Here is a 26,014-nt window from a genome sequence, read left to right as displayed (position 1 = left end):
GCCAACTGATGTTTTAAAAGTTTGTTCTCATCAAAATGTAAAATCAATATTTAAAAAAAATTATTATTTTTGTAAATCCGTTAAGCCCTTCAACTGTGATGTCACACGCAAAGATGTGACATGAAACTGCTATAATACATTCTCCCTTACCAGTTTGAAACCCATTTATTTCTTCTCAGATTAGACAGGGACATGAACCAGATATGCCCTCGTGTATGCAATCTTCTGACGTTTCACCTGCTATATCCCAGCAAAACCGTACGCTACTGTAACTGGAGAACATTTCACAACCTGCATGTTCTTAATAGGAACCTTATAAAATGTTCTTTTAGAGATGCCAGCAGAGGGCATTGACCTGCTTTATGAAGTTGTTCCAAGCACAAGAGCTGGTTTTACCCTTGCAAATACTTCCTAGGGCTTCCCCGAGAAAACTCAAAGCAGAAAACTGACACAATTTGTTTCCACTCTAAAGTTACACTCACTCATATTACCATTTGCTCAGAGGTGTGTAAAAAAACCCCTATTATTGAAGAACTGGACCTAGCCCCTTCTCAGATGAAATTCATATTGCATTGTTAATGATTTTAGTCAAATCGACTTTGTGCAAAATATCTTTAAGAAGGTTCCGGCTCAACTTCAGAATACAAAAGGAAAATAAATAGCTGACTAGATCTCCTGCAAACATAAAATGACTGGCGTATGCTGAAAAGAAAATTATGGGCTTAATGCAATTTATCTGCAAATAAAATAACTATTATAGTAGTGTCTGAAATTTTAACATGTGAGATGGCATTGATAAAGATTTCCGTTTGCACAATAATGTTCCCAAAATCTAGATCAAAACAACATTGCTTTACACATGGTGACCGCAGAGACTAGGAGCCTGAGATATGTTATTAAAAGGCAGTCCCTTGTAAACTTTCCTCAAAAGGAACAGTAGCAGTTGAGTATGCAAGAGTTACTCATATCCTATTCATCAAGACACCAATGCTTCATAAAAGACATACAGCTTATTTCCAGGTTGTTAAGGATTTTATATGATACTGATTTCTGAAACACGTATCCATCCAGTCCAAGATTGAAGTCACATCCTTCTTCATTGCTCTGTAGCTACTAGGTCTTTTGCTCTGCTGCTGTTGCTGTCTGTGAGGGAGCTTCTGGTTTCACAATCTGGTATGTAATGAGATATTCTGGGTATGCCTGAAAGTTAAATCAAGAAAAAAAAAAAGCATTGCTTTATGCAAGGGTATGCTCAGCAAGTTCACATTTGGTTTTCAATAAACTGTGATCAGGAAGGACAGTGCAAGAATCAGCTCTATGTTTGCAGACTGCAAAAGAAAAAGATTGCAAACCTAGCCAACACTCAGTGGGAACTCCTCAATGTAGTTAATACCTTTGTTAATACACTAGGAGAAAGAAAAAGGTTTCTTCCGTGCGGACACTGCCAGAAAATGTGTGTGCAACAGGAATTCACTATCAGAGTTACTCTCCTTGTTAGCTAATCCTACAGATCAGTCAGCACCTGTAAGTTATTAAAAAAAATCTCAGAAGACCTATGTAGTCTGACCCTAAAATGCTCACTGACCTGCAAATGCTGGTCACAGCATCTAGACCACATCTAGACAACTGCATACAACTTTTGAGCCCTCCAACACAAGAAAGATGGCAACAAGCTGGAGCCAAGTTCAGCGAAGGACCAATAAGATAGTCGGGGGAGAGAACACAGGATAAACAGGAAGCGGCTGAGGGAAATGGATTTGTTCAGTTCAGAAAAGAGAAGGCTTTGTGGGACATACAGCATCTTCCATCACGTATGGAAGGCTACTGAGAAAAGAGCGCCAGATTCTTTTCTGAGCTGCACAGCAGGAGAATGAGATTAAAAAACAGGGGAGGTTCTTATTGGATACAAAAAACTTATTTTTTGCTCTGAGGATAATTAAACAAAGGGACAAGTTGCTGAGAGAAGCTGTGAAACACTGTTCTCAGAGGCCTTCAAGACCTGTCTGGTCAAAGAAAGCCCTCAACAATCTGGTCTGAATTCAGCATGAACAAGAGGCTGGCCTAGGTGACCTCCCCAAAGTTCCTTCAAACCTGAATTTATTATATACTCTTGGAGCCCTCCAGAGTAGTGAGCAGACCACTTTTCTACAGTAAGGGTCTAGCTGGGTTATTCAGATTAAAAATCACCTCCTGAAAATGGTTGTGCTACTTCCACTGCCGTTTAAGGGTAGTCTCTGGCAGACAGGGACACTGTCATGCTGGGAATCTACAGGTAAAAAGCCCACAATCCTCATTCTCTACAACAGTCCCAGAAATGCATGTGTTCTTGTTACTGCAGTAACGCCAGTAAAATGCAATGGGAGAATCAGTGCCTCCTGAGAGAAACTACAACTCTTAACAGACTCTAGCAGTGCTGCACGGAGGAATTAGGCAATTCTGCATGGTATAAATCAGAGCAGCTCAGTGGAAAGGAGTAGCATTTGCTGGCTTGATACAGTTCACTGTTTATTTCCACATTAAATGAAAAAAATTTAAAATCTAATCAACCAGGTTATCACAGCACAACTGGTATGGGAAACCAGCCACATCTCCTCTCCAGCTCCAAGCTCTGCCCTTCCACAAACCCACGTACCTGTTCTCCTCTATAGATAACATATTCAGCATACGCAAGTCCATTCACGCTTGGCCGGCCAATAACAGAATGGTGCCCTGGAGGGGCATGAGCCATTTTCATTGTGCTGAACTGAAGAAAGGATTTTCCAAGGGTCACTCTACAGAAGAGCATTTGTCTAAAAGAAAAAAGAAAACGTAATTTTAAAATATCTTACTAGGAGTTGCATGTTTCCAGAACGATTTCAGACTCTTGAGTTTATTTTGTTACAATTAATTTCTCAAGGCTTTTTGGAGAAACACTTTCAGAAACCAGTTCTAAGGCTGTATAAAACCTGCCACACACACACACAAAAACCCTTCTCGACATGCAGAAGGAAAAACACATGCTTTGGTTAGCCCTCACATCGAGTCCTGTTCTAGCTCATTTTACATAAAGCTGTTGAAAGACGCTGAAACTCTGTCTGTGTTCCGACCAGCAGGGCATGGACAGGTCTCAAAGTGCAAAAAGCACATTGTTTACTCCAGCACAAAACAAAATGATCTGATCCATAGAACAACAAAATGCTGACCACCACTTTGTATTGCAGTTTTGTTCTGAGAGTGCCTGGAGTTTAATTGCTATTTTCCTCTGACTCTTCATTTTCAAACTTGCTGTTTCAAACCTCTTTCCTGAGCCATAATTCACTTAGATTTATACTCATTGTATGCTTAGATGTAATTTTTTACCTTTCAGTGGGACTCGCTGCATTTATATCCTTTTTTGTTCAGCCTTGACAAACAGAAAACTGCATTTTTCCTGCCATGACCAAGCTCAAGTGGTTATTCTTTCCCTGCAATTCATCCTGTGCCAGGATCATAAAGCCAGGACAGCCAGAATTACATACAGAGAACTCTGCTGGACTCATACCTGTGGCAGATATAACAGGACCTGTCTTTGTGTGTGGGACAGCCTGTTCCTCCCCCTATCCCATACACATACTGGTTGCTTTTTGAAGAGTTCTCGGCAAAGTAAATTCCAGCTCCAAACATTCCTCCAATGTATGCATGCCTTTCATCAAATCCTTTGTGAATGATAGCATTAATAAAAGGAGATCCTAGAACAGAATGACACAAAATGTTGTGTTGTCATACATACTTGTTAAGCTCTGTAGTAATACAGGACTCTATGTCAAGAGGAGCTTGCCTGCCTCAAACAGACCATTAAAAACCAGAAAGAGTGCTCAGTCAGCTGGAAGGGGGCGATACCCAGCAGGATGCAGTGATGTGTGGGATTTATCATTATATACCAAGATCCCACGTGTGACTCATATTTCTTACTCATTTCACAGATCTTGCTAAATGGCTTTTCCCCCCACCCACATTTCAGCACAATTTATCTTTTCAATGCACACCTTCTCCGGCAGTTAGTACTGGTTAAGATGGGGCAAGATGTCAGGACAATCATACCCAAAACCAATTTCCTACGCAGAATCATAGAAGGATCTAGTGCAGGAGGACCCTCAGGCAACTGTCACTTGCAAGCACTTCTGGATGCTTCTAGAGAACATCTTGCTGAAACTCATGGTTGGTTTTGATTCCTTTCCCTGATGGTTGCCTGAAGTGCCAGGGTAGAACGCTTTTACTGTGTGCTGCTCCCCTCTTTCAGAAGATACTCTGTCTTTCTCACAGCAATATAACATCCTCCCAGCAGCTTTACTGGAAATGACTAAGATATGGCTTAGTAAAAGACTCTTTTTTTTTTTTAAATCTTTTAATTTTTTTAATCTTTTTTATCTAGTGTAGCTGTTCAGATTGTGGTAACCACACAGACTAACTCCACCACCCCCACACTCCTGCATTTCTAGTGCAGAAATACAATTACTGTAGAGGATGGTGACACAGCAACATTAACATCGCCTGTGGGTCCTTGTAAGCCTTTTTTTTTTTTTTTAGTTACCAGTACATAAAAATAGAGATCACTTCCTTACCATGAAACAACATGCGTTCATTGTGATGATTATGATTCTCCTCTGAGACCTCCTTTTGCCTGTGACAGAATCTCTCTCTCAACTTCTTGTTCACGACCTTTTGAATCTGCAGTGGTACAACAGGCCCAACCATACTTGAATTGTAATTGAAATGGAATGTAGTTTCACAGAGTTTGCATAAATTCGACAGGGAAACTAAGAGTAAGACACACGAATGGTATAAAGAAACCCCATGGCTGTTCTGCAGGCAGGGCTGAAGTCTTTCAAACAAGTCGGTAGCACATGCCTACAGATGGTTAGAACTACTGTGAAACTGCAGCCCAAGTTCCCAGGTTTAAGGAAGACTCAGGCTTCTTCCCTCAGAGCTTGTAAATACCAAGAACTACAAACTGTCTGAAACTCCTTCCCTCTCTGCTTTGACCTCTGTTGAACAATCTGGGGTAGCCTTTTGAAACTTGCTGTGTTGTTTATGTTGAATTTTTATGAAAAGAAACAACTTCTGAGGAAAGAAGTTAGGAGATGGGCTGTTCAATCTATCTTGAGATCATTCCAGCCCTAATACCACTGTGGCTTCTGTAAAGGACTTCTGCTTTGTTTTGGAGTAGGATGGAAGCAGAATTTGCTTCAGGATGTATGATCTACTGGACCAAGTTGCAAAGGCTCTGCACAGGCTTACTTTTCAAACAGATATACAGCAAGGGTTTGCTGGAGCTCAGGAACCGAGTTCTGTTCTAATTTCCTCTCTTTCCTCCTCCCCCAAAAAAGGAACCAGAAAGTGTACTTTCCCCTCAGAAAGACAACACTCCGTTTTCTGATATGCCAGGGCTTGTAAAAGGTATTTTTCTAGTTGGCAGGGGTAAAGAAGGTGTCAAGATGCAAAGTAGCATAGGGAGATAGAAACTTTTTATTAAGTCATGCTCATCCTCCCTCCCTCCCCAAAACTTGCCTTTAAAAAGGCAAGAAAAGACTACACTGAGAAAAAAAAAATTGTGTTGCAAAATCAAATACAGAAGTTAGAGATCTCTGAAATTAAATCAGGCTGTGAATTGTAAGTCAGGCTCTTCACCACTTCTATCTTCAATATCAGTTCTTCAGACTCCTTTAAGAGCACAAGTGGATACTTCTGCCTTATTCCACGGTGCAGAGCACATGATCAGTCTAATTTTAGCATTTAGCACTTGCTTTAACTCTGCTCCTGAATATTATATCCAACAAAAAACTTTTAATATAAAAGGGTGATCCATTAAACTAATTCTGCCTGCTTGCATAAGTACCAACTTATTTTACCACATAGAATTAAGAGGTTTTGAAACTTACCCTGATGACATTGTACCTGTTGAAGATCCCGCCAGCATTTCCACCATCCCGATGCTCACGGATTGTACTTTGCATCTACATAAATGAACATAACTGAATGTTCAGCACACAAAGCTTGCTAGCAAGGCAAAGTATTCATGCAATATCTCAGTATATCACTGGCGACAACAGACAATCTTGACTGAAAATTAATTAAAAGGTGTCACAAAACCCCCCACAACTCAATTTTAAACTGAGGTACACCCTTATTTCTCAGGCACACAACACACTACGCTGTTCCACAACAGAGAAGTTGGATGATGCAATTATCCAATCTTGTAATAAAAATCTACATAGGAAAAGGGAGAACAGTGGCACTTGCTATCAAAATTATACACAACTAGAAAACCAGCTTTAGATTGGAAAAAAAAAATCTTTGAAAATGAATATACAAAAAGATAATTTTGAAGTAATAAAAAAATGTCTTTCTAATAGAGTACAGTTTGCATTTCTTAGTGATAGGGAAATGCTTGCACTGTAAATTTTCCTGTCTTTAGAAGACCCTGAGAATTTGAACAGTTTCATCATGTCTATTCCAGATGTATTTATAGCTACAGCATTTCGTAACAGTTCAAATAACTATCCCAATTTATTATAGCAGACAAGTGACCCTTTGTGTCAGAGAAGTTTATACAAAAGATCTGCACAAACTCCAGTTTACAGTTACTAATCAAAAATATTCCAGGCTAAGCTGGCAGCAATCCTGAATATCTAGACTTTTTAAAAAGACTCCAAACACTTCTATGCTACAGTGTAGGAACACTACACAAATAGCAAAAGCACAGTAAAATGGAGTTTCTTCCAAACACAACTCTTCAGAAAGTCTCTCTTCTGTTATGATTTTTCTTTCAAAATGGTATCTGCTTGTAGTTTACTTAAATAATAGAGCATGTGTGTGTGGGGGAGGCAAGATTACAGTCAACTCTAAATTATCCAAGAGTTGTTTATCTGGGTTACAGATTAACTAAGCCATTGAGACAAGAGAAAACAAGCTGGTTCACATGCAGAAACAGCCTGAGCACAGAGAATGTCTACAGACTTGCAAGGCTTTGATCCCTTGGTCTTCACTCATGGCCTTTGATTTTCACAGGTCAACCTATCCCAGGAAAGCTGTGGAAACCCTTGCTATGAGATGACATCCAAAACAAAATAAAAAGGCAAAACTGGGATAACACTAAGTGAGCAAACAGATTACTAATTAAAAAAAATTGGCAGGATGCAACAAAATGATTTCCATAATTGCTCTATATAAAAAGGCAAATGAAAAGCCCTAAACTTCACATCAGATACATGCAATTCATACACCAAAGCATATTTTATCACTTTCAACATGCATTGCATGCTTTAGCTCTGAGGGATTATACGTGAAAAGAGAAATATGCTGCCATTGGAGCATTAAGAAAGGTACTTGCAATACCTCCTCTTCTACGGACTGATACTCCTTATCATCAGGAGCAAGATCAAGGAGAATGGTCCCCTGACTCACGCAATGGAAAGTCAAATAAGGATTGGTGCCTGCAAAGAGAAGGAATTAAAGGAATAAAAGTCAACAGGAGAAAACAATACCAGCTCCATTTGTATCCAGCTTCATCATTATTCTTCTTAAATAACCCCACTACAGCAGGAAATGCAAAATAAACACAAGGCAGAAGCACAACCTTGAAAAGATAAAGTACTTTTGTTAGCAGCAGAGGCTTTAAAAGAGAGAATGAAAATGCATGTGGGACATAATTGCATTTTATTGTTTCCGCTTTCAAGAGAAGCATCTGAGAAGTGCTGGGCAGCAAAAAACTCCATCAGGTCCAACCCTTCAGGATACAACTGGCCTGTGGGTAGGTATGTAGGGCAAATGAATCCAAATGCTCCTGCCTGGGTGTAACAAAGTCCCTGGAAATGCGCACAGCCTCCACAGCTGTCTGGAAGGCAAATGATCACTCTGTTCTGTATCTCCTCAATATATTCTTTACCCATCACAACCCATGCAGCCATTAGGTCTGCAGCAAGTACATTTTCCTGACATCCGGATTCTTTCAAGTCCTGGTGACAATGCCTAGATTTACAGAATGTGACTTCTGTAATGGTGACTGTTGGGACAGTGTCACAAATGTGAGAATGGGAGCCTGTTGCATGCTACTTCGACTAACCGGTAAAAGTGTCATATTTACCTTGCTGCCCTCCTAGAAGTCTCTCCACACCTTTTATTAATTTGTGGCGGTGTCCATATGCATTGATCCCAATTTCTTTAAGCTCTTCATGCCCCATGTCTGCCAACACATCCAGGGTTATCTGGAAAGGTGAAAGACCACAAATATCACTTGCCAAACCTGGCCTTGATTCCCGAGGCTGAAGAGCCATCAGTTCACACAGTTCATTCACAGTGCAACCAAGACAATATACATAATTTTATGTTTTGCTGCACTTCTAATTGCTGCCACCTTCTGGCAAGCCTCTCCCTATCACAGGACATACCCAGCTGTTACGGCCTGAAGCTGCGCAAAACTTTTACTTCCCTTACAGCAATTAACAAGAGCTGGTTCTCACAGGAGGTTCTCAAACATTTTTACTTATGTAGAAGGAGGATGCATGGAAATCCTGGGGCAAATCTGCAAATATTTTTGAAGTGTTCAAAGTTTCATGTAGTTGTGTGATTCATTATTTTCACTACACAAACAGCAATGAATATTCTATAAGCTTACTAATAAACATTAAGTGTGTTTCACATCAACATTATTATGGCGTGTGCTATTACTGAGCATATATATCCACGTGTGCAGGTGTATCTGTGCTGGTTTTGGCTGGGATAGAGTGAATTTTCTTCACAGTAGCTAGTGTGGGGCTATGGTTTGGATTTGTGCTGGAACAGTGTTGATAACACAGGGATGTTTTTGTTCTTGCTGAGCAGTGCTTGCACAGAGCCAAGGACTTTTCTGCTGCTCACCCCACCCCACCAGCGAGTAGGCTGGGTGTGCACAAGGTAGCACAAGGAGTTGGGAGGGGAGACAGCTGGGACAGCTCACCCCAGCTGACCCCAGGGATATCCCACACCATATGACATCATGCTCAGCATATACAGCTGGGGGAAGAAAGAGGAAGGAGAGACATTTGGAGTGATGGCGTTTGTCTTCCCAAGCAACCGTTACGCGTGATGGAGCCCTGCTTCCCTGGGGATGTCTGACCACCTGCCTGCCAGTGGGAATTGGTGAATGAATTCCTTGTTTTGCTTTGCTTGCGTGCGCGGCTTTTGCTTTACCTACTAAACTGTCTTTATCTCAAACCCATGACTTTCCTCACTTTTTACTCTTCTGATTCTCTCCCCCATCCCACCGGGGGGGAGTGAGCGAGTAGCTGTGTGGTGTTTAGTTGCTGGCTGGGGTTAAACTACAACATATCAAACCGGTGGGTCAGCTATGCTAAGTCATGCTCAACTATTCCACTATTTTTGAAATAATTAACATTGTGAGGACACGTACAACTATTCATTTGGTTGCAATATATGAATACATCTACAATCACCTGACAGGGTTTTGAATTTCAAGGTCATGGAGATTATTGGTGGAAGCAGAAAGGTAATAAAACATGATGAAAAAAAGCATTTTTTAAAGAATAGAAGATAAAGGCTAAATAAAGTACACATTTTTATTACTATAAAGCAATTGTGCACTGAGGTGATTCTGTGAAAAACAGGAAGATTTCATCTGGAGGAGATAACTATATAAAATCTACTTTCAAATTTACACATTAAACTCAAATGGGAAGCTCAGCAAATAATGGGAAGCCATACAACTTGATTAAAAGGAACTGGATTGTTAATAGCTACACTGAACATCTGTCTAGTTGAGCAGAAAACAACCCTACTGGGATTGCTGTGGAAAAAACACTGAAGATATTCATCACATGCAGCAGAACATTAAAATAATATAGAAGAAACCCAGATATTAGAAAGCATCAGGAGGAGGCTACAGCCAAGGTGAAAAAGTGCACATGAAGGTACCGCAGTGCTTGGAAGATGCAGCTTAAAACAACAAGCTTAAGGAAGATGACCTTGTTTTCACTGGAAAGAAACTTATAAGAGGAGCTAAAGAGTTTCAAAATGCTGAATGAATATAGTGAATCTGATTCACATTATTAAATCTTATTAGCAGGGGAAGATCTTAAAAACAGGTTAGGAGCTAAGGAAGAAAAAGCAGAACAAAACCAGCCTGGTAGCAGGAAGGTGTGAAAAATCGTAAGAAAGAAGAAATGTGAGTAGAATACAGGTTGGTTTGCTTCTTAATAGAAGCAGTTCCAAATTAAAGAAAAGAGCTTATGCTTCATATATAAGAAGGGAAAAAAAGATACAGCACTTTAACATTGGAGAGATACCTCCTGTAATGTTTCAGGGAAACACTTGGAACTTTTTCTGTACGCAATGCATTACATTTCAAATGTTTGTTTCCTGACCCCTCATAAAAGATTAGCAGCAGAGGCCTGGGAAAAAAACATCAAATCCAGTCCCTTACAGTTGTACCTTTCACTTCCATTTCTGTGTCCATCTCGCCCATGTGAACAAATAATCTATTTAACTGTAACACGTTAAATTTAAGAAACTGTACATAAAAAGAGTCTACAAATACATTAGAGGTATTTCTGCTCTAAAAAGTAAGGTAAGCTTGAGAAACTGTTACATTAGTTGTATTCTTTTCAAATACTGATATTGAATTGTTGATAAATCCAGTTTCCCCCCCCCCCCCATCTCTCAATTCCGTTTGAAACTTGTTAGCCCTGCAAAATCCAGTTAATACTATAGTCCCAACCTATTAGGAAATGTAGTTTCTGCATTCTCTAGTGTGACTAGGCCCTGGTAAACTAGATTTTTATTTCAGCTTATAGTGAAACTGGAAGGTTTCCTAGATCTAACCAAAGTGTCACATGCAGCACCACAGGTGGCAAAAGGCTTGTTTGGATATTAAGATTATTGAAAGACAAGTGCAGGTGACATTCCAACCTAGCTTTGTTACAATCGTCACATTCAAAGTCCACAAGGTCCAATGTAACTCTGAGAACACAAGCTGAACTGGCAGTCATCATATATGTATAATAAAATGAAAGGCAATGTATATCTGAATCAAACAAGAGAGATTTTCACAGGTTTCTCAACTTTACCATAAAGCATCTGGCTACTCATTTGCACTTTTCTTGTACATACTTGTTTTTATGTACATGTGAATTTTTTTTTTTTTTGTTTCCATTTAACAATTAGGGAATGAAAACGTCACTCAAATTTATTAGTCTACCTTCTAAACATAGAGAGATGAGGCTTGCCACTTACCTGTTCTGTCTCAAAGATGTCCCGAAGGTGTTCAAGACCCAGGCTTTTTAGGAACTGGGTAATGTTCATGTCAAGACCAGAAACTATAAGAGAAGAAATAAGTCATTATATCCTATGCACCTGAATTAAAAAAACCAAAACCACAAACCCACAAAAAACCCCACCTTAAAAAAAAGTATCAAGCAATTCCACTGATTCTCTTAAAATTCCAAACTCTGATTCTTTTTAAAATCAATTTGTCTATGTCTATAATAAACAATCCACTTCCACTGTGTGAAAGCTCAGCACAAAGCTCATCACTGTTCCCTCCTCAGAATCAACTATTTAAAAAGAACAAATGATCTGTGGCACATACAGGCTCATATTGCAAAGAGGAAAGGAAGGGTGGGTGTATTTTTGCTATGTAATCACCTAGATGCTGACATGAAGCATGCACTGAAGTACTAATCAGAGGGTTTAAAAAGCCTTAGCAAAATCCCCCAGCCATCACAATCATAATTCCTTCATCAAAATAATTCTGATTGGATTTTCTGTATAAAATCAACAACGAACATCTGGGCACCTCATCAGATCTGCCTTTGTAGTCAGACCTAATCACTGATAGCAAACATAGATGAACTGCCAACAATGCTCCTAGCAGAGCATATGAAAACAGAGCAAGCATCAGACACTTCAAAACATACATAACAGTTTAAACTGTACAGTATTTTCTGGCTAGTCTGAAATGCTTTTCAGCTAAAGCAAGGCCTCTTGTGATACTAAGCTACTGTACTTATGGCAACATCAACTTGTCCAGCAGCAAATGCACCTTCTCCTTCTTTCCTTTCAGATCCTGCTGCTCCATCACCAGCATTTGATGCCCCTCCTACAGCTAGTTCTGCCAGTGGCCCAGTGAGGTTATCTATGCTGCTGGCAGCAGAGAGGCAGGACGGCGTAGATGCTGGTGAGATCAGGGAGGCACTAACAACAGTAGCTTGAGGCTTAAAGCATGTAGGCAAAGCTTCAGGAGGCATCGCATCTATCAGCAAAGCTCGGATATCATCAGCCTGAAAAACAGAAAGAACATTCAACATGAGGTTCTATTATCACAAATCACCAATCTCTGGAAAAAATTTTGCTTTGAATTTGTTTTAATTGATTGCTCTGTTCCCCCATTAAAAAGAAAACTGTCAACTTCTGTAACATGGGCATTCAAGGTTGCAAGAACATTCTGATTCACTGCTCAGACACAGGTAAAACAGGTTCTCCCCATTTTTAAAGGTATATCAGAAGGTACATCAAATTTCCTTTCTGGCAGAATAACTTTAAAGGTGTGAAAGCCAGGAAGAGCAGTGCAGCAACTTTATCTGAAATCCTTCACAACCTAGGCCAGGCAATGCCACCTCATAATTTCTCTGTCAGACTCAACTTCTGGTGAAGCAATCTGCACTGGATCAAGGTTTCAATGGAAAGACTACCACTGCCTTTGCTAGCATCACATCCTATAGCGTTATAATAGAAAAAGAGACAGAACTACAGGAGAAGTATGAACTTAGCTAACAACTGGATTTAGCCGTTGTTGACTAAATTAAGCAGGACCCTCATGTTCAAGAACTACCTCCTTGCATGTTCTTGTAGAATATGATTAAGACACCCTTATTTTCCCCCAGAGAAATCAAATAGTTTTCATATCTCTCATCACTAAGCAAGTTTTCTAGAGCTCAGATTATTCTGGAGGATATTTCTTGAACCCTCCGTAAATCCATCAATGGCCTTAAAAGATATGCACACTATAACCAGCTGCAGCATACAATTTGGTTGCATTATCTATTCCGTCAAGACTGATTAACCTGGGACATACATGTCCATGTAACCTTATTAGGCTTTTTAACGAGCTGCCACTGCAACCACTAACAGGAAAGTGTCCAGACACCAGTTTTAGAAAAAGTTTGAGAGCCACCTGCAAATCTTAGAATGTTGTTTTGGAGTTAGACAAAAAAACCCCAAGGTAATATGCAGGCACTGATCATGAACATCCTCCAAATGATCCCATTCCTCTAAAGGCCCATCTGATTTTCCTCCTAGGTTCAAAGAAATAATCACCAACAGTACACAGACTGACCATCATCAGAGCGATTTCAGAGATGTTTATTTCTGTCAGTGAGAAGATTGATCGCAGGATCCTTAAGCAGAAGCAAGCCTTAAAATCACAAACCATGTTAAAATCTCAGCCAAAGGAAAAAGTTTGGACCCACTGGTAAAAAGTCACAAACAGGCACCCTGAAGATGCTCATCTCCCTCTACCTTAGCACAGTGAAAGCTGGGCACCACTGATGCCATGGAGCCATAAAAAGCCATTTAATATGCAGAGCAAATCCTCCAGAGTAGCCTGTGGCTGGCACGCTAACATGAACTTACTGTTGCCAGGTCTAGTGGTGTCTGACCCTCTTGATTCTTCATGGTTGGATCTGCTCCATGAGCTAACAGCAGAGCACAGAGCTGTGTCCTTCCTTTTTGTGCAGCTTCATGCAATGGTGTGAACGCCCATTTATCTGTTGCATTTACGCACGTATTGTATTTGATCAACAGCGCTGCTATATCCACATGCTGGAAAACACAAGAACATCTTAATCAACATGGCACTGGTAAAACACATTTCCTTTTTTGTGCTGGAGGTAATGGTGCTTAAAGACCCCTGTAATTTCTCTTTCCATAATCTCATTTCTCTGCCTCCTGCGTCTACATAGCAGCACACCTCTTCAGGTACCCCTTTATACTGCAGCTCCACGGTCATCTGTATCTGTGCACTACCAGACCGTCCACCAGCACACGTATAACACACCAGCACACGATCAGACACAGAATTATATTTCTGCCAAATCACCCCAAGTACACAGCATGAAGTTTGTGTCAGCTGCAGGAGCAGACATGACACTTGATCCAGCATAAAACCAACAAAGTTAACTGTCAAAATAGGTGTAGACAAATTTGAACTGGCAACACAGTTTACAGGGCTGCAACATTTGTGATACCGTACTAGAAGCTCTAAAGATCAATGAGTTGTGCTTCTGAGTCACCACTTAAATGCCTATACACAGAAGTTGTTGTACTTTTGTTTCTTGCAAGTTCTTGCAAGACTTTCAACCCATGCGTGGCAGCACAGATTTTTTCTTTCTCCAATCATATTCTATGAGAGAACTATAATTGATAAAATGCATTATGAGTGTCATAAAGGACAACTGTTTTACATGGGCTGTGAAAGTAATGATCTTACAACCCCATACTTCCATCAATATCCCACCCTTGAAGTCTCCCAAGTTAAAATAAGAGAACAGAAAAGTGGCAAATGAAGTTTTTGGCTGCCTCTGACCAGTAAAATTACTTGTGCAATACAGCTAAGAAATAAAAAAGCAGGTAGTCAAAATGAATAGGCAGGAGCATGAAACACTGAAATTGTAAGCAGAAATGCAAAGACTTGCCAATAGATTTAATTCTTCCTCTCAATGGCAATTAAGTGCCTCTCAGCAGCTCTCGTGAAAGGGCCTGCTCTCTGAAAAAGTGTGGTTTGAAAAGACTGCCGGCCTTATTTTTCCTCTCTGCCAAATTTTTAAAGCAATTGCTGGTCCTGTTACTTTTCTGAAACACTACTGAGGGACATGCTGCATGAAGTACTGGGTTGAAGAATTGAAGATACTTTGTGAGGAAAAGGTTGAGCCTGTGAAACCTGCCAGCTATGAGCTTGTGAAAACAGTAGTCATCTCTCTACCTCCCAGCAAAGGGAACTGAATGGGCTGATGACAGCTCAGAGAGAAGTGTGGGCCGCCACAGCAAAGGTATACAGCAACTCTTAACTAAATAAGCTGGATGGAAAAGCACTAAACACTGTCTCGTTAACTTTTCCTAGAGAAAGTAAGGCAGATTAGATTGGCATTATTTTTAGAAGTGGTAATAGGCTCGAACCGATCTCTTAACATTTCCCTGTGCCAGTAAGGAATGTTCTGCTTTCATATAAATGTGTGTTTTGGTTTCTGGTGCTTCAAAAGAACGAGCACAACCTTTGCAACAAAATACACCTCCAGATCTAAGCAACTGTATTGCATTTCTAAACCTTCAGGAGGATTTGTAGCTTTTTGCTGTTTAGCGCACTGGGATCCCAGACTGATGTAAAGAACCAATGCAAATGATGCAGCCTAAGTTTCATTGATACGTTCTCCTTAAAAACAAGGTGAACACTGTACTTTTTATTTCATTTGTCTTTCAAACAAAAGCAATCATGGTTCTATTATGATCATCTCTCCCAGATCTTGCTCTTCTTCTGCCAGGACCAGGTAGTAACACACAAAGCATATCATGAGACCATCAGAAACACTACTTGAGCTTCATGTCCTCTGTCTGACTGTAAGCACACTGCTGAGAGCTTCTCATAGCACTGTCACTGTACAGTTATTTGCAAGAGATTTCTTTCTCACCTCATCCACAATTAACAGCTGCTTATAAGCAATCTACTGGGCATCTGTGCAACTGGTATGCACACAGATGCTTCCTCTTATACGGAGGAAGGAGGGCCTGCCTCATCCAAAATGGTGTGAATCAGCCACTGCACTCCCACTGCAGCAGATAGCTTGCCCAGAAGGACACCCACACTACAAACTCTGTAGCCCTTCAAAACTTTAGCTTTACCAATAGTTCCCCACCAGAGACAAGCTGTAACAGACCTCCACTGCCCTGTCAACACCTAGACATGATCCACTGGTATTGTTCTCTTCCTTCCATCCAAGTTGTTCAGCGACAACTTGAGGTCTTTTCCGTTTCAACAGTCACCCCAAATTTAACACTGTTCAATGCTGCGCATCTGCTTGCCTGCATAAAAGCCATGTTGTAGCGATCTTTCCAAACCGCAGCCTTTAACTGCTACAGCACACCTTATTGAGATCTGTAGGATTGCAAACAGGACTCACAACAGCAACTTAGCCCAGCAAGTATTTCATGGCATCAAAATCTGAACTATGTTCACAGCATGACAGCAGGAAAATAATTGGCTTCGGATATGACTTTTAGGAGTTCCTTGTTGGTCTACTCATGGCAAGAATGCCTGCACCTACCCCATAGGATGCTGCATTGTGCAGGGGGATTAATCCTCCTTTGTCTTGGGCATTAACATCAGCACCATGCTCAAGAAGGTATTCAGCTACTTCCAAATTGTTGTAACCAGCTGTAGAAAAGGCACAGGAGAAGAACTGGGTATTAGGAGAGCTAAATGAAAGAAAAATTACTAGACAGAAAAGCAATTTTTTGACTGCAAAAGCTCCTCTTTCCTAGTAACTGTATTACCTCCTGAAACACAGCTGCCACAGTTAACAACTCTCCTATAGGACAGAGACTTTCCTCTGTGAAACTCTTACTATACCAATCCTGGTTTTGGTGATTAACTTCTGCAGCCCTATCATAGATATACAAAGCCTCCAAGATCTGGTAAGTCACCCACCTGCAAGATGTAGCGGTGTTGAATTTCTTCCCTGGGTGTCTCTGCAATTGATATTTTCTTGAGTACATAGCTTCTGCACTCGTGCCAGGCATCCCTTCTTGGCAGCATCTAGCAAAGCAGCATCTCCTCGCAGTAAGTCCTGGATATCTGTGTCTCCTTCTTTCACCAAATCTAGAGGAGTATTCCCATCTCGATTCTTTTTCGTTGGATCAGCTCCATGCTGCGAAGAGCAAAGCTACTGTCACAACCACGAGCAGAGCAGTGCACGTAAATGTGTCACTATTTTGTGGCACAAGATAGGAGGTGAGGGATTTTGCCGACCTGCCATCATGAAGTAACAACTATATAGATTAGCAGGCACATGAGAGTAAATCCAGGAGGCTGAGGCCTAAAACACTAGTCTGCAACACAGTTGTGTGAATCTCAACTCCACAGGCAAGAATGGCAGCCCTCTGCGAGAGCTGTCACTGCTCTACTTGCACCTGAAGTAGGTTCAGGAGCATATCCTGCATATAGCTACACCCTGCTGTCGCAGCAAGTGCTAAGAAAAGCCAACTGCAAATACCTTTCTGGCCAATCCTTCCTTTCTCCTGCAAACTGTTTGGCAGTGGTGTTTCCTCTGAACACCTTTCTGAACTAGTGAAGCCAGGCCCTGAGCTTCAATAAATGCCACCCTGCTACTGAAAGGCACTTGTTTCAGAAGGCAACTAGAAAAATATTCATTTCTACACTTCCCAGTAGATAACAGCACCATCTAAAGCAGTTTACAGGTCCTGGAAAGCATTGAAGAAAACATTTTGGTGGGAAAGTGGATTTGGATGACTTCTGGAGTACACGTGCCAGTAAAACATGCAGATCAGCCAGTGATAAGAACACAGTACTGGAGCACAGGGCGAGGAAGGGAACATGTATCTACATACAGCATATGGTGTGAGTCATGTCCCCATATAATTTTGTGGGAGGACAGCTCCTTCTCTGTGCACTCTCAGCAGCAATGGGAAAAAACAAAGACAGATTAGGCAGAGGCAGCTGCTGGCACTACAGTTCTCTGGCTTGCCCCTTCAGAATAATCAAACGCAGTGGCCCAACCCCTGCCAGCAAGTACACCCTGCCATTTCTCGCTGGGGATGCTGGCAAAGCTGTGTTAGTGTGAGCCACAGGGAATGAGCTGGGGATGGGGAGAGAAGGAATTAACTGCCTTGTATTTGGAACCAGTGCAGCAATGCTCAGGGTGTAAACAGTAAGGGACAGAAAGGGTCAACAGTACTGACTACACAGAACAAGTTCCACATTTGTGGTGCTTTTGGGAAGACAGCGTTCTTTGCACAAAGCCTTTTAAACTGCAATGACTTCTCCAAGATACGACATCAGATCCCCTAATTTAAAACTCATCAAAGTTGGAACTATTTAAATACTCTCCAGAATAAATATCTGCATGAAGATGCAGTGTCTTCTGAGATGCTTTCAAAGGCATATGTGCTGGTTTTGTCTGGGATAGAGTTAATTTTCTTCATAGTAGCTAGTATGGGGCTATGTTTTGGATTTGTGCTGAAAACAGTGTTGATAATATAGAGATGGTGGTAATTTTAAAGAAAGATGATGAAAAAAGAAAGTCTTTCCAAAATGCCTGTACATTTTTGTTTCCTTCTTCAAGCAGAAAAGGTCAGTCAGAAACAACACAAGTCAGGAGGAGTCAAGCTCAACATCCACGGCTCAGCAGAACGTAAAGCACTGCCAGCTGGCATAAGAGACACAGCAGGAGAAGCCCTGAGCAAACGGCAGCACGAGCACAGACACCCAGAGCCTTTACAAAACTGTGTCACCTTAAGGGCATATTTAGCTCCTGTGCGAAAGTGATTTCAAAAAGGAAGACCTCAGCACTTTTCTATTTCCTGTTGTACATCGATTCAGGATCCTCTGAACACATAAAATGGCTACATTCCCAGTGGAATGATAAGAAAACTCCAGAGACCTCTGGTGTCTATAAAGTAATGCTGTGCTTGAGAGATTATGAGTGCTCCTATAGCTTGAGCTAACATCTGTATTCAGATGTTACTACCAGGCTATCATGTGCCTACTCCACAGACATCTCTGAATATCTTCTGGTTTCTACTGTGGATATGTTTCAAACTGATGTGCTATCTCCTCTGAATGCTTTTTTGGTAATCAAGGGAAATAATGAGTTAAGAGGGAAATAGCGGAGCTTTGCAGCAGCAAATGAAAAGAGAAAAGGATGGGGAAGAGCTTCATCATTTTAAGACTATTCATATTCTGACTTACTCCTATTTGAAATGCTATGCTTCAGAGGGACATGAAGTAGGCAAGGCTAAAACAGGAAATGGGATTGGCAAGAAATTGTACTCTAGCACCCTCTTTTACCTTCCCACAGCAGGATATGACCTTTTGTTAAGCAGTCCCTCAAACTCATGTTTCTCACTGGAAACATGTTGGCATTACCTCATGCTTTTTACAGGTTCTTCCACTAATTATAATGAACATTTATTCCACAGTATATTAATAGGCATTTCCTCCAGGAGCTTGATAAATTATACATTAGCCTAAGTTTTAAATTTCTCACATGCCAGACATGATTTAGGACCCACTTTCAGCTATTGCTCTGTAACACAGTCTTGCATAAGTATTTACAAAGGTTGACTTAATGGCAGTAACTGTTGCAGAAAGGGATTAATAGGATAAGGTGGGGGTTTTGTATTTTTACACAAATTCAGCTGCTTTTTCCAGTTTGAGAGTCTTACTTGGCTAATAGTATTAATACACATATTGGAAAAAGTAACTGTACTGGATTCTTTATAAGTGAACTGACACCACACAAGAAAACATCCGACCATTGTAAGATGAAAATAGATTCAATGACACCATAAAGAACTCACTGAATGCAATTAACTTTGCATTAATTAATCAGCAAAAATAAACGTATACACATTTAAAGACATGTCTGAGAACTACAGATCACATACTTTTAAAAGCAGCTTGCAGATTTCATATTTTCCTTTTGCTGCTGCTTCATGCAGAGGAGTGAATTTCCACAGGTCTGCCACGTTGACAGAAGCACCGTGCCTCACTAAGAGTTCAGCCACTTCGTAGTGTCCATAAGAACAGGCATTGTGCAGGGGTACTAAGCCACTAATCAAAGAGAAGTTATTAATAGCTACAGAAAATAAAATCCAATATGCAACCATACAAAGTTCCATGTAGGTAAAACTCCCACTTCCACCAGACATTACTGGTATCTTTCAGTTTTTCCAATTTTTATGGCTTTATATTCCTGCTATAAAAAAATCAATTAAAACTTCATTATCTTCCTTTAGTTCTCATCCATGAGACTTTTAAATACTTAGCAAGCACCAATGTTACTACTTCCACAAGCAAGTAACTTCAATGCTGTTAACAAGAGCCAAAAACTAAATTGCAAGAATCACTGATGCTCTGACTTTGGATATTTGAGTATAAATTTCAGAAAAGGTATAACACTTTACAAGGGGTTTGAAGTACAGTTATTAGTAAGCACTGAACACCTAATAGATACAGAAAGATGCTCAAACATTTATTTCAGGGAGAACCTGAAAATTCAGTATTGGAAATGTTTTAGCATTCAAAATTAATTATCCCCCATCCTGAATTGCAGTGAAAGATCAAACATAATCATGCTATTCTACGATTGCTTTGCAAATAATGCAAAAAAACTGCAAACAATTAATATCATTTAACTGAGTACTAACCAAATAACTAACTTAATAATAAAAGCTAACTAACAGAATTAGAAAAATGATCAGAGATAACCCTGGTATTTTACCCCATGCAATTCAAAACTAGTTTTAGATCACTTGAAATAACTTAAAGACTGCTTTTAAGCACAACAAAGTCTCCAAAATGGGTGAAAGAAGGAAAAGAAGCATCATGTATTACAGTGTCAGATACATACTTGACAACAGCTTTGCCAGAAAGCTCAGTATGCCTTAATGGTCTATAAATCTCCCTACAGTGATGTCAAGAACAATGCAGAACAAAAAGAAAAGAGAAAAATTTTCAAGAGAAAAATATGATGATTACTGAAATCCAAAGCAAAATGAATAGGGGGGGTAGAAGTCTCAGACTAATAGAAAACAGAAGAGCATATTATGGAATGAAATGTACCCTTTATCTTTGGCATGCACATCTGCCCCATGGTGCAACAGATACTCCACCACTGATACGCGGTTATAGCCTGCAGCAAAGTGCAATGGCGTTGAATGACGGCCTTCCAAATCTCTACAATTCACATTCTGAGGGCTGCAAAGTTGCTGCAAAGACAAAAGTAAAAAAACCAAAATCTAGTACAGAAATAAAACAAACAAGTAATGCCCGCCCTCCAAGTGCCAAACAAACAAAAAACACAAAAGAAAACCCCCAAACTACCACACCCAGACACCCCAACACAGAATTTTATCCATTGGTTATTATATACAAATTTTTAGAAGTTTAGGTTTCAGGAAATTTCTTTCCACTCAGGCGAAGTTAAAAAAAAATCCATGCTTTAAATTTATGATTGAAAGTACTTCTTTAACAAACAAGACTTAAATGATGGAAGCAGTATGAAGACATTCCTAACATATTAGAAAGACTGATCCTCTAAATCATCAAGCACCAGGTTCAAGGCCATGTAACTTTCTCCAGATGTTACCATTTCCAAGTTTATGCTGTCTTCAGAAAAGTAGAAATATGGTGCTTGGCAGTCAAAGGGGCTGCTGGTGCACAAAACTGCTGCTTTTTGAATATTAATATGTATCACATTGAAGTTCAAGGTGAAAATGCATGCAGAATGGTCTGTCTGCAGGCTATTTTGCCTACAGACCAAGTGTGAAAGACAAGATCAACCTTTCCTGTGATGCTGGGATTCCATGGCCTGATCATTCACCTTCAGATTAACGATGGCTTAAAATGTGAAATCTGCTACCTGTTAACACTTTGGTTTGCTTGCCTTCTGATTGAATCATGCACCTGAGGCTTCTTTCTACTAAACTGTTATTCTGAGGATCATAGGGTCCACTTCAAAGAATTACGGCTGCATCTGCAACATTGCATCTTAGTCCAATGAAGACATGACTGTGTGAAGGACTGGGAGAATGAACCTCCAAAAACTCAAGAGAAACACCCCAGCACATCTTAATGCACTACTTTCTAGAAAAAAATTAAGATATTTGCCTTCCCATTTTTTATGATTTACCGTTAACTGGGCACTACTTCCACAACTCCTATAGCAGAGGCTTCCACAAGTCTTGCACAGCAATATAAAATGGAAAATTAACATGAATTGCTCAAACCTACCTTCACAGTTTCCAAGTCTCCAGCTTTGGATGCTTCTAACAGCCGATAGTCCACATCAGATGTGCGCACAGGTGTACTTTCTACATAGGGAAAAAGATGTTTTATTGATTACTCAAGGTCATTAAGCTAATATAAACTTGTACTCAACATATTTTCCAAACTGGCGGGAAAAAAATACCCAAGTCTGTTCCGTTGTGATTTGTAAAAATGCAGCTGGAATTGTGATGTTCAAGTTCATATTCCGTAAACAGCTGAATGAGGAGCCTTAGTTTCAGTGTAAACCAGTCAGATTTAGACTCTGGAGCTGACATTATTCTGCCAAATGGAATTTCAATGCTTTGCTAACCCTATGTATGGTAAAAAATGACCATTTCTGCATTTAAGAAATCTACATGCTCACTGGGACAGATTCAAAGTTTTGCTGAAGATCAAAAGGACCTTTCTCAACAATTTCAGCAAACTGCATGAGGCACCAGTGCACAGCCAGGGTTAAACGTGCTCAATTCAGCAGCTGAATTACACCCCCTTGCACTCTGCACTTGTGATATGTCTCATACTACAAAGCAGTGACAAGGGGATGGGATTTCTAAGATGGCCCTGGCCACATGGTGACCACCTGCTTTATGATGCTGCAGTTGTGTACTGCACTTCATAGCAACAATGAGTTCGGCCCCTTGTTATAAACATGGGGTGGTTAAAAATAGAATCAGAAGAACGACATAGTGATTGAGACCTTTAAAGAGATACTCTTTTTCCTCTTTAAATGACTGCAAGGCAGTGACAGGTTTTGACCTCAGAACCCTTTTTTACCCCACTTCTCATGAGAAATACGGCTGTGAGAAAGCAAACATCCACTGAGGGAAGAGGAAGAAGTGGCTGGAAAGGAGCAGTGGATTATCTGTCCCTAGAGCTCTTCAGTGTTGCTCAAAAAGGAGCTGAAAAGGCAATTTTGATCACTTAATTTTTAATAAAAACTGCTTTCTATTATAGAAGCCATTCCTCTCGAGCTCAAGGATTTATGCAATAGAAGTTTTGGCAGCATGTTGCCTGATCAGCAACAGAAATGACTGCCTATTGCAAAACAAAGGGGGCAAGGTGAACTTGGGGTTGCAAACCTCTATAAGAATTCTGTAAGAAAGTCAGAGTGTTGTAACAGGCTAAACATTCTAGATGGGCATGCAACTCCACCAAAAAATCTCTTAAAAGACTTCTATAAATATAGAGAACTGGTACTATGTCCAGAGAGGAAACTGCAGAGACGGTGCAGGTACTTGTGAGAAGGTACTTCTTACAGACCAACATAGTCTCTGCAGAATCCAGTCAGTTCCTGACTTTGCAATGTAATCTGTGACTATATCACAAGAGTGAAAAATGGGTAGAAAGGGATATCTGTTTTCTTAACTAGCTGTCCTTACAGAAGGGCATCAACTTATCTATTCACTTTGAGGTAGTATTTCCTATTGCAGCCTTACTTTCTCTTCTTGATCACAGTGTCTTGTGGCCTTTTGCTACCTCCATCCCTCTATGCTCACTGCAGGAAGAGGAAGAGAGAAGCAACTCCTACAAGCTCAACTGTTGGGTAAAGAAATGCTCTCAGTAGAAGGAAAGGCTGAAAAAGCTCACAGAAGAAGGATAGCAGCACTTTTAATACAGCCAAAGCTGCCAGCTCCTTTCCTCGAGTCTACCTCGATCCTACAGAGCAGTTCTGCTAGCAAGCATTTGGACTCGATCTGAAACGTCTTTTCCAACCTAAATGATTCTATGATTCTAAGTGATTCAAACACATGCTGCAAGAGAATGATGGTAGCAGGGGTTTGGCACAAATGTTAGTGACTATGGGCAGTGCACAGCATGCAAACTCCTGTTGTTGGAGTGGGTTAAGATTTCAGCTCACACCTTCTTCATCTTAAGTTATTTGCCTTCCCTTGCTCTCCCCAACAGCACCACCACCTCAGTGTCCTGAGGGAGGGAGCGAATAGGTGAGGCTACGTCCTATGCTGGATCCAAACCTCCACTCCTTAGCAATTCTTTTATCTCCTCTCTGGACTCCTGACCTTGTCTTCACAAGATAGTCAAGACCCTGACTTTGGTGAGGGTAAAAAAGGAGCTAAATCAGAAACTAAATCAGAAACGCAATCTAGTTACTACAGGAAATTTCAATTCCACTAGATTAGAACTTGAGTACCACAAGGCTGCGCTGAGCAAAGAAATAAAACGTATCTTACTCTTCAAGAAAAGCAAAACTAGGAGCATTTTCTAATAAACATTTGAAAAAATTAACAAACTCACATTACAAGCTTTCTTACATTACATGGCCATACTACTACCAGTTGCAACCAAAAATCACAAGCAGCTTAGAGTAAAGTTGTATCCACTGGCCACTGTGCCCTCAGAAAGCTGTTTTCATGGTTGTTGTCTCACAGTTGGGAAGTAGCTCAGCAATCAAGTGTGAGGAAAAAAACGCTACTATATGGAAAATATTTTAAGCTGTGAACTCAAGAGTCAGGTAACAATCTCTATCAAAACAACTCCAACATTTAAAAAAACATTTCTTTAACCCAATCTTACAAAAATGAACACATAGTAATATTTTGTAAATAATTTCAGCATTCATTTACTACTTTTGAAATATAGAGAACAAAGTGTCAACAACCCTACACTACATGCATTTTTTCAGGTTTTGAATCTTTCAGTCTTTAACACCTTCAGGATGTAAGAGGAAAGGCTGTTACCTCTCCAATGAAAAGCAGTACAGTATGACATCTGACATTTTCCTAGAAAAGGTAAATCAGTGAAAATGAATTTTTAATTAAAAATCAAGCAAGTGTTTTCAGAATACTTTTAAGTTTATTATTTTTTAAAATCAAACTCCTATTCTCTTTGACAGCAGGGGATATGTTTACTTTCTTTTGAGTCACACCTAACATTCTTCTCTCTCAATACACATGCATACAGTCACATGCATATTTTAAACAGGTAATGCTACGCATGTAATGAGCTATATGTAACCAGATACATCTCAGGAGTGGATACCCTTCAAAACAGTCCTTCCCTGCACTTCTGTAAAATGCCTTTCCCTGCCCCCCCACTTTAACATTGTTGGAAACACTGAAGGAAATGGAGTTTCTAGCTACCATGAGTCTTCTCATTTACCTGGGTATCTGCCTGCCTTTGACTACATGCATATCCCACTCTAAGGTGAGTTACGTGCTCTACAGTAGCTACTGATGCAATTATTCTTCTCCCTTCTTGCAGAAATTCAAATGTGACATGGGTAAAAGGATGTAAACCCTCAAGCACTTAACATGAAAAACTGTGGCACCCTCTTCAAACATCTATTTTTAGCGCAAGATATAAGCACATTGTTATCTAAACACTATTCAGAGCACTTTCACAATAAAATCTTTCTCTGCTGAACAAGCAAGAGATTTGAAGTAAAGTTCAAATGGTTTAGCAACTATCAGTATTTTTCTGCCAGTAACACTCTGCTTGTGACTGCTAAAGTATGGAGCACCTAACAGGGTGGCTGATGAGAGGAAAAAGGTTTCCCACATGTTCAGCAATATTGCAATTGCCTTGGAACTTGTTACCAAAAAAACCCCAAACTCCCCACACCTGCCTTCCTACAACCTCCCTGTACAGCAACATGATCTAAATCCACAAGACACTTATTTCCTTCCCGATTTGCACAAAATCACTGAATTGAGCAGAGGTTTTTTTGTTTTGTTGCGTTTTTTTTCTGAAAAGTATCACTCAGTATATACTGTAAATGTGCACACATGATAGCAGAAGGGAGCAATGAGAAAACTACTGCAAGTCTCTTGCATTAAAAAAGAAATAAGATCCACAGCTGTAAAGGGAGAAACTGAAGTTCAAATACACAAACCTTTATTTTTACCCACCACTTAGAATCTGTTGCACTGCTTCATTTCCCATCTGTGCCGCTGTGAAGCCTTGTAAAGAGATGATGGAGGGATCAGA

At 40.2% G+C, this 26,014-nt stretch overlaps 1 protein-coding gene across 1 annotated transcript in view; it reads right to left on the bottom strand.

Annotated features, from left to right (window-relative positions):
• Positions 1-780: 780 nt before the first annotated feature.
• TNKS (tankyrase, TRF1-interacting ankyrin-related ADP-ribose polymerase) overlaps positions 781-26,014 on the bottom strand; it is a gene marked incomplete at its 5' end in the record, with an annotated part of 42,711 nt that continues 17,477 nt past the window's right edge. The window contains 16 exons of the mRNA XM_010286703.1: positions 781-1,200; positions 2,633-2,789; positions 3,521-3,707; positions 4,581-4,686; positions 5,898-5,972; positions 7,354-7,451; positions 8,102-8,222; positions 11,245-11,327; positions 12,053-12,290; positions 13,642-13,830; positions 16,326-16,435; positions 16,709-16,928; positions 19,687-19,852; positions 20,864-21,009; positions 22,034-22,113; positions 25,936-26,014. The exon at positions 25,936-26,014 is cut by the window's right edge and continues 114 nt beyond it. Of these exons, the coding sequence (XP_010285005.1) occupies positions 1,114-1,200; positions 2,633-2,789; positions 3,521-3,707; positions 4,581-4,686; positions 5,898-5,972; positions 7,354-7,451; positions 8,102-8,222; positions 11,245-11,327; positions 12,053-12,290; positions 13,642-13,830; positions 16,326-16,435; positions 16,709-16,928; positions 19,687-19,852; positions 20,864-21,009; positions 22,034-22,113; positions 25,936-26,014 (2,142 nt within the window). The remainder of the gene's footprint in view (positions 1,201-2,632; positions 2,790-3,520; positions 3,708-4,580; positions 4,687-5,897; positions 5,973-7,353; positions 7,452-8,101; positions 8,223-11,244; positions 11,328-12,052; positions 12,291-13,641; positions 13,831-16,325; positions 16,436-16,708; positions 16,929-19,686; positions 19,853-20,863; positions 21,010-22,033; positions 22,114-25,935) is intronic.

Source organism: Phaethon lepturus, unplaced genomic scaffold (assembly GCF_000687285.1).
Source record: "Phaethon lepturus isolate BGI_N335 unplaced genomic scaffold, ASM68728v1 scaffold4085, whole genome shotgun sequence".
NCBI classification, from domain to species: Eukaryota; Metazoa; Chordata; class Aves; order Phaethontiformes; family Phaethontidae; genus Phaethon; species Phaethon lepturus.
Note: the sequence above shows the minus strand (reverse complement) of the source record. Positions and strands in the feature narration are given on the sequence as shown.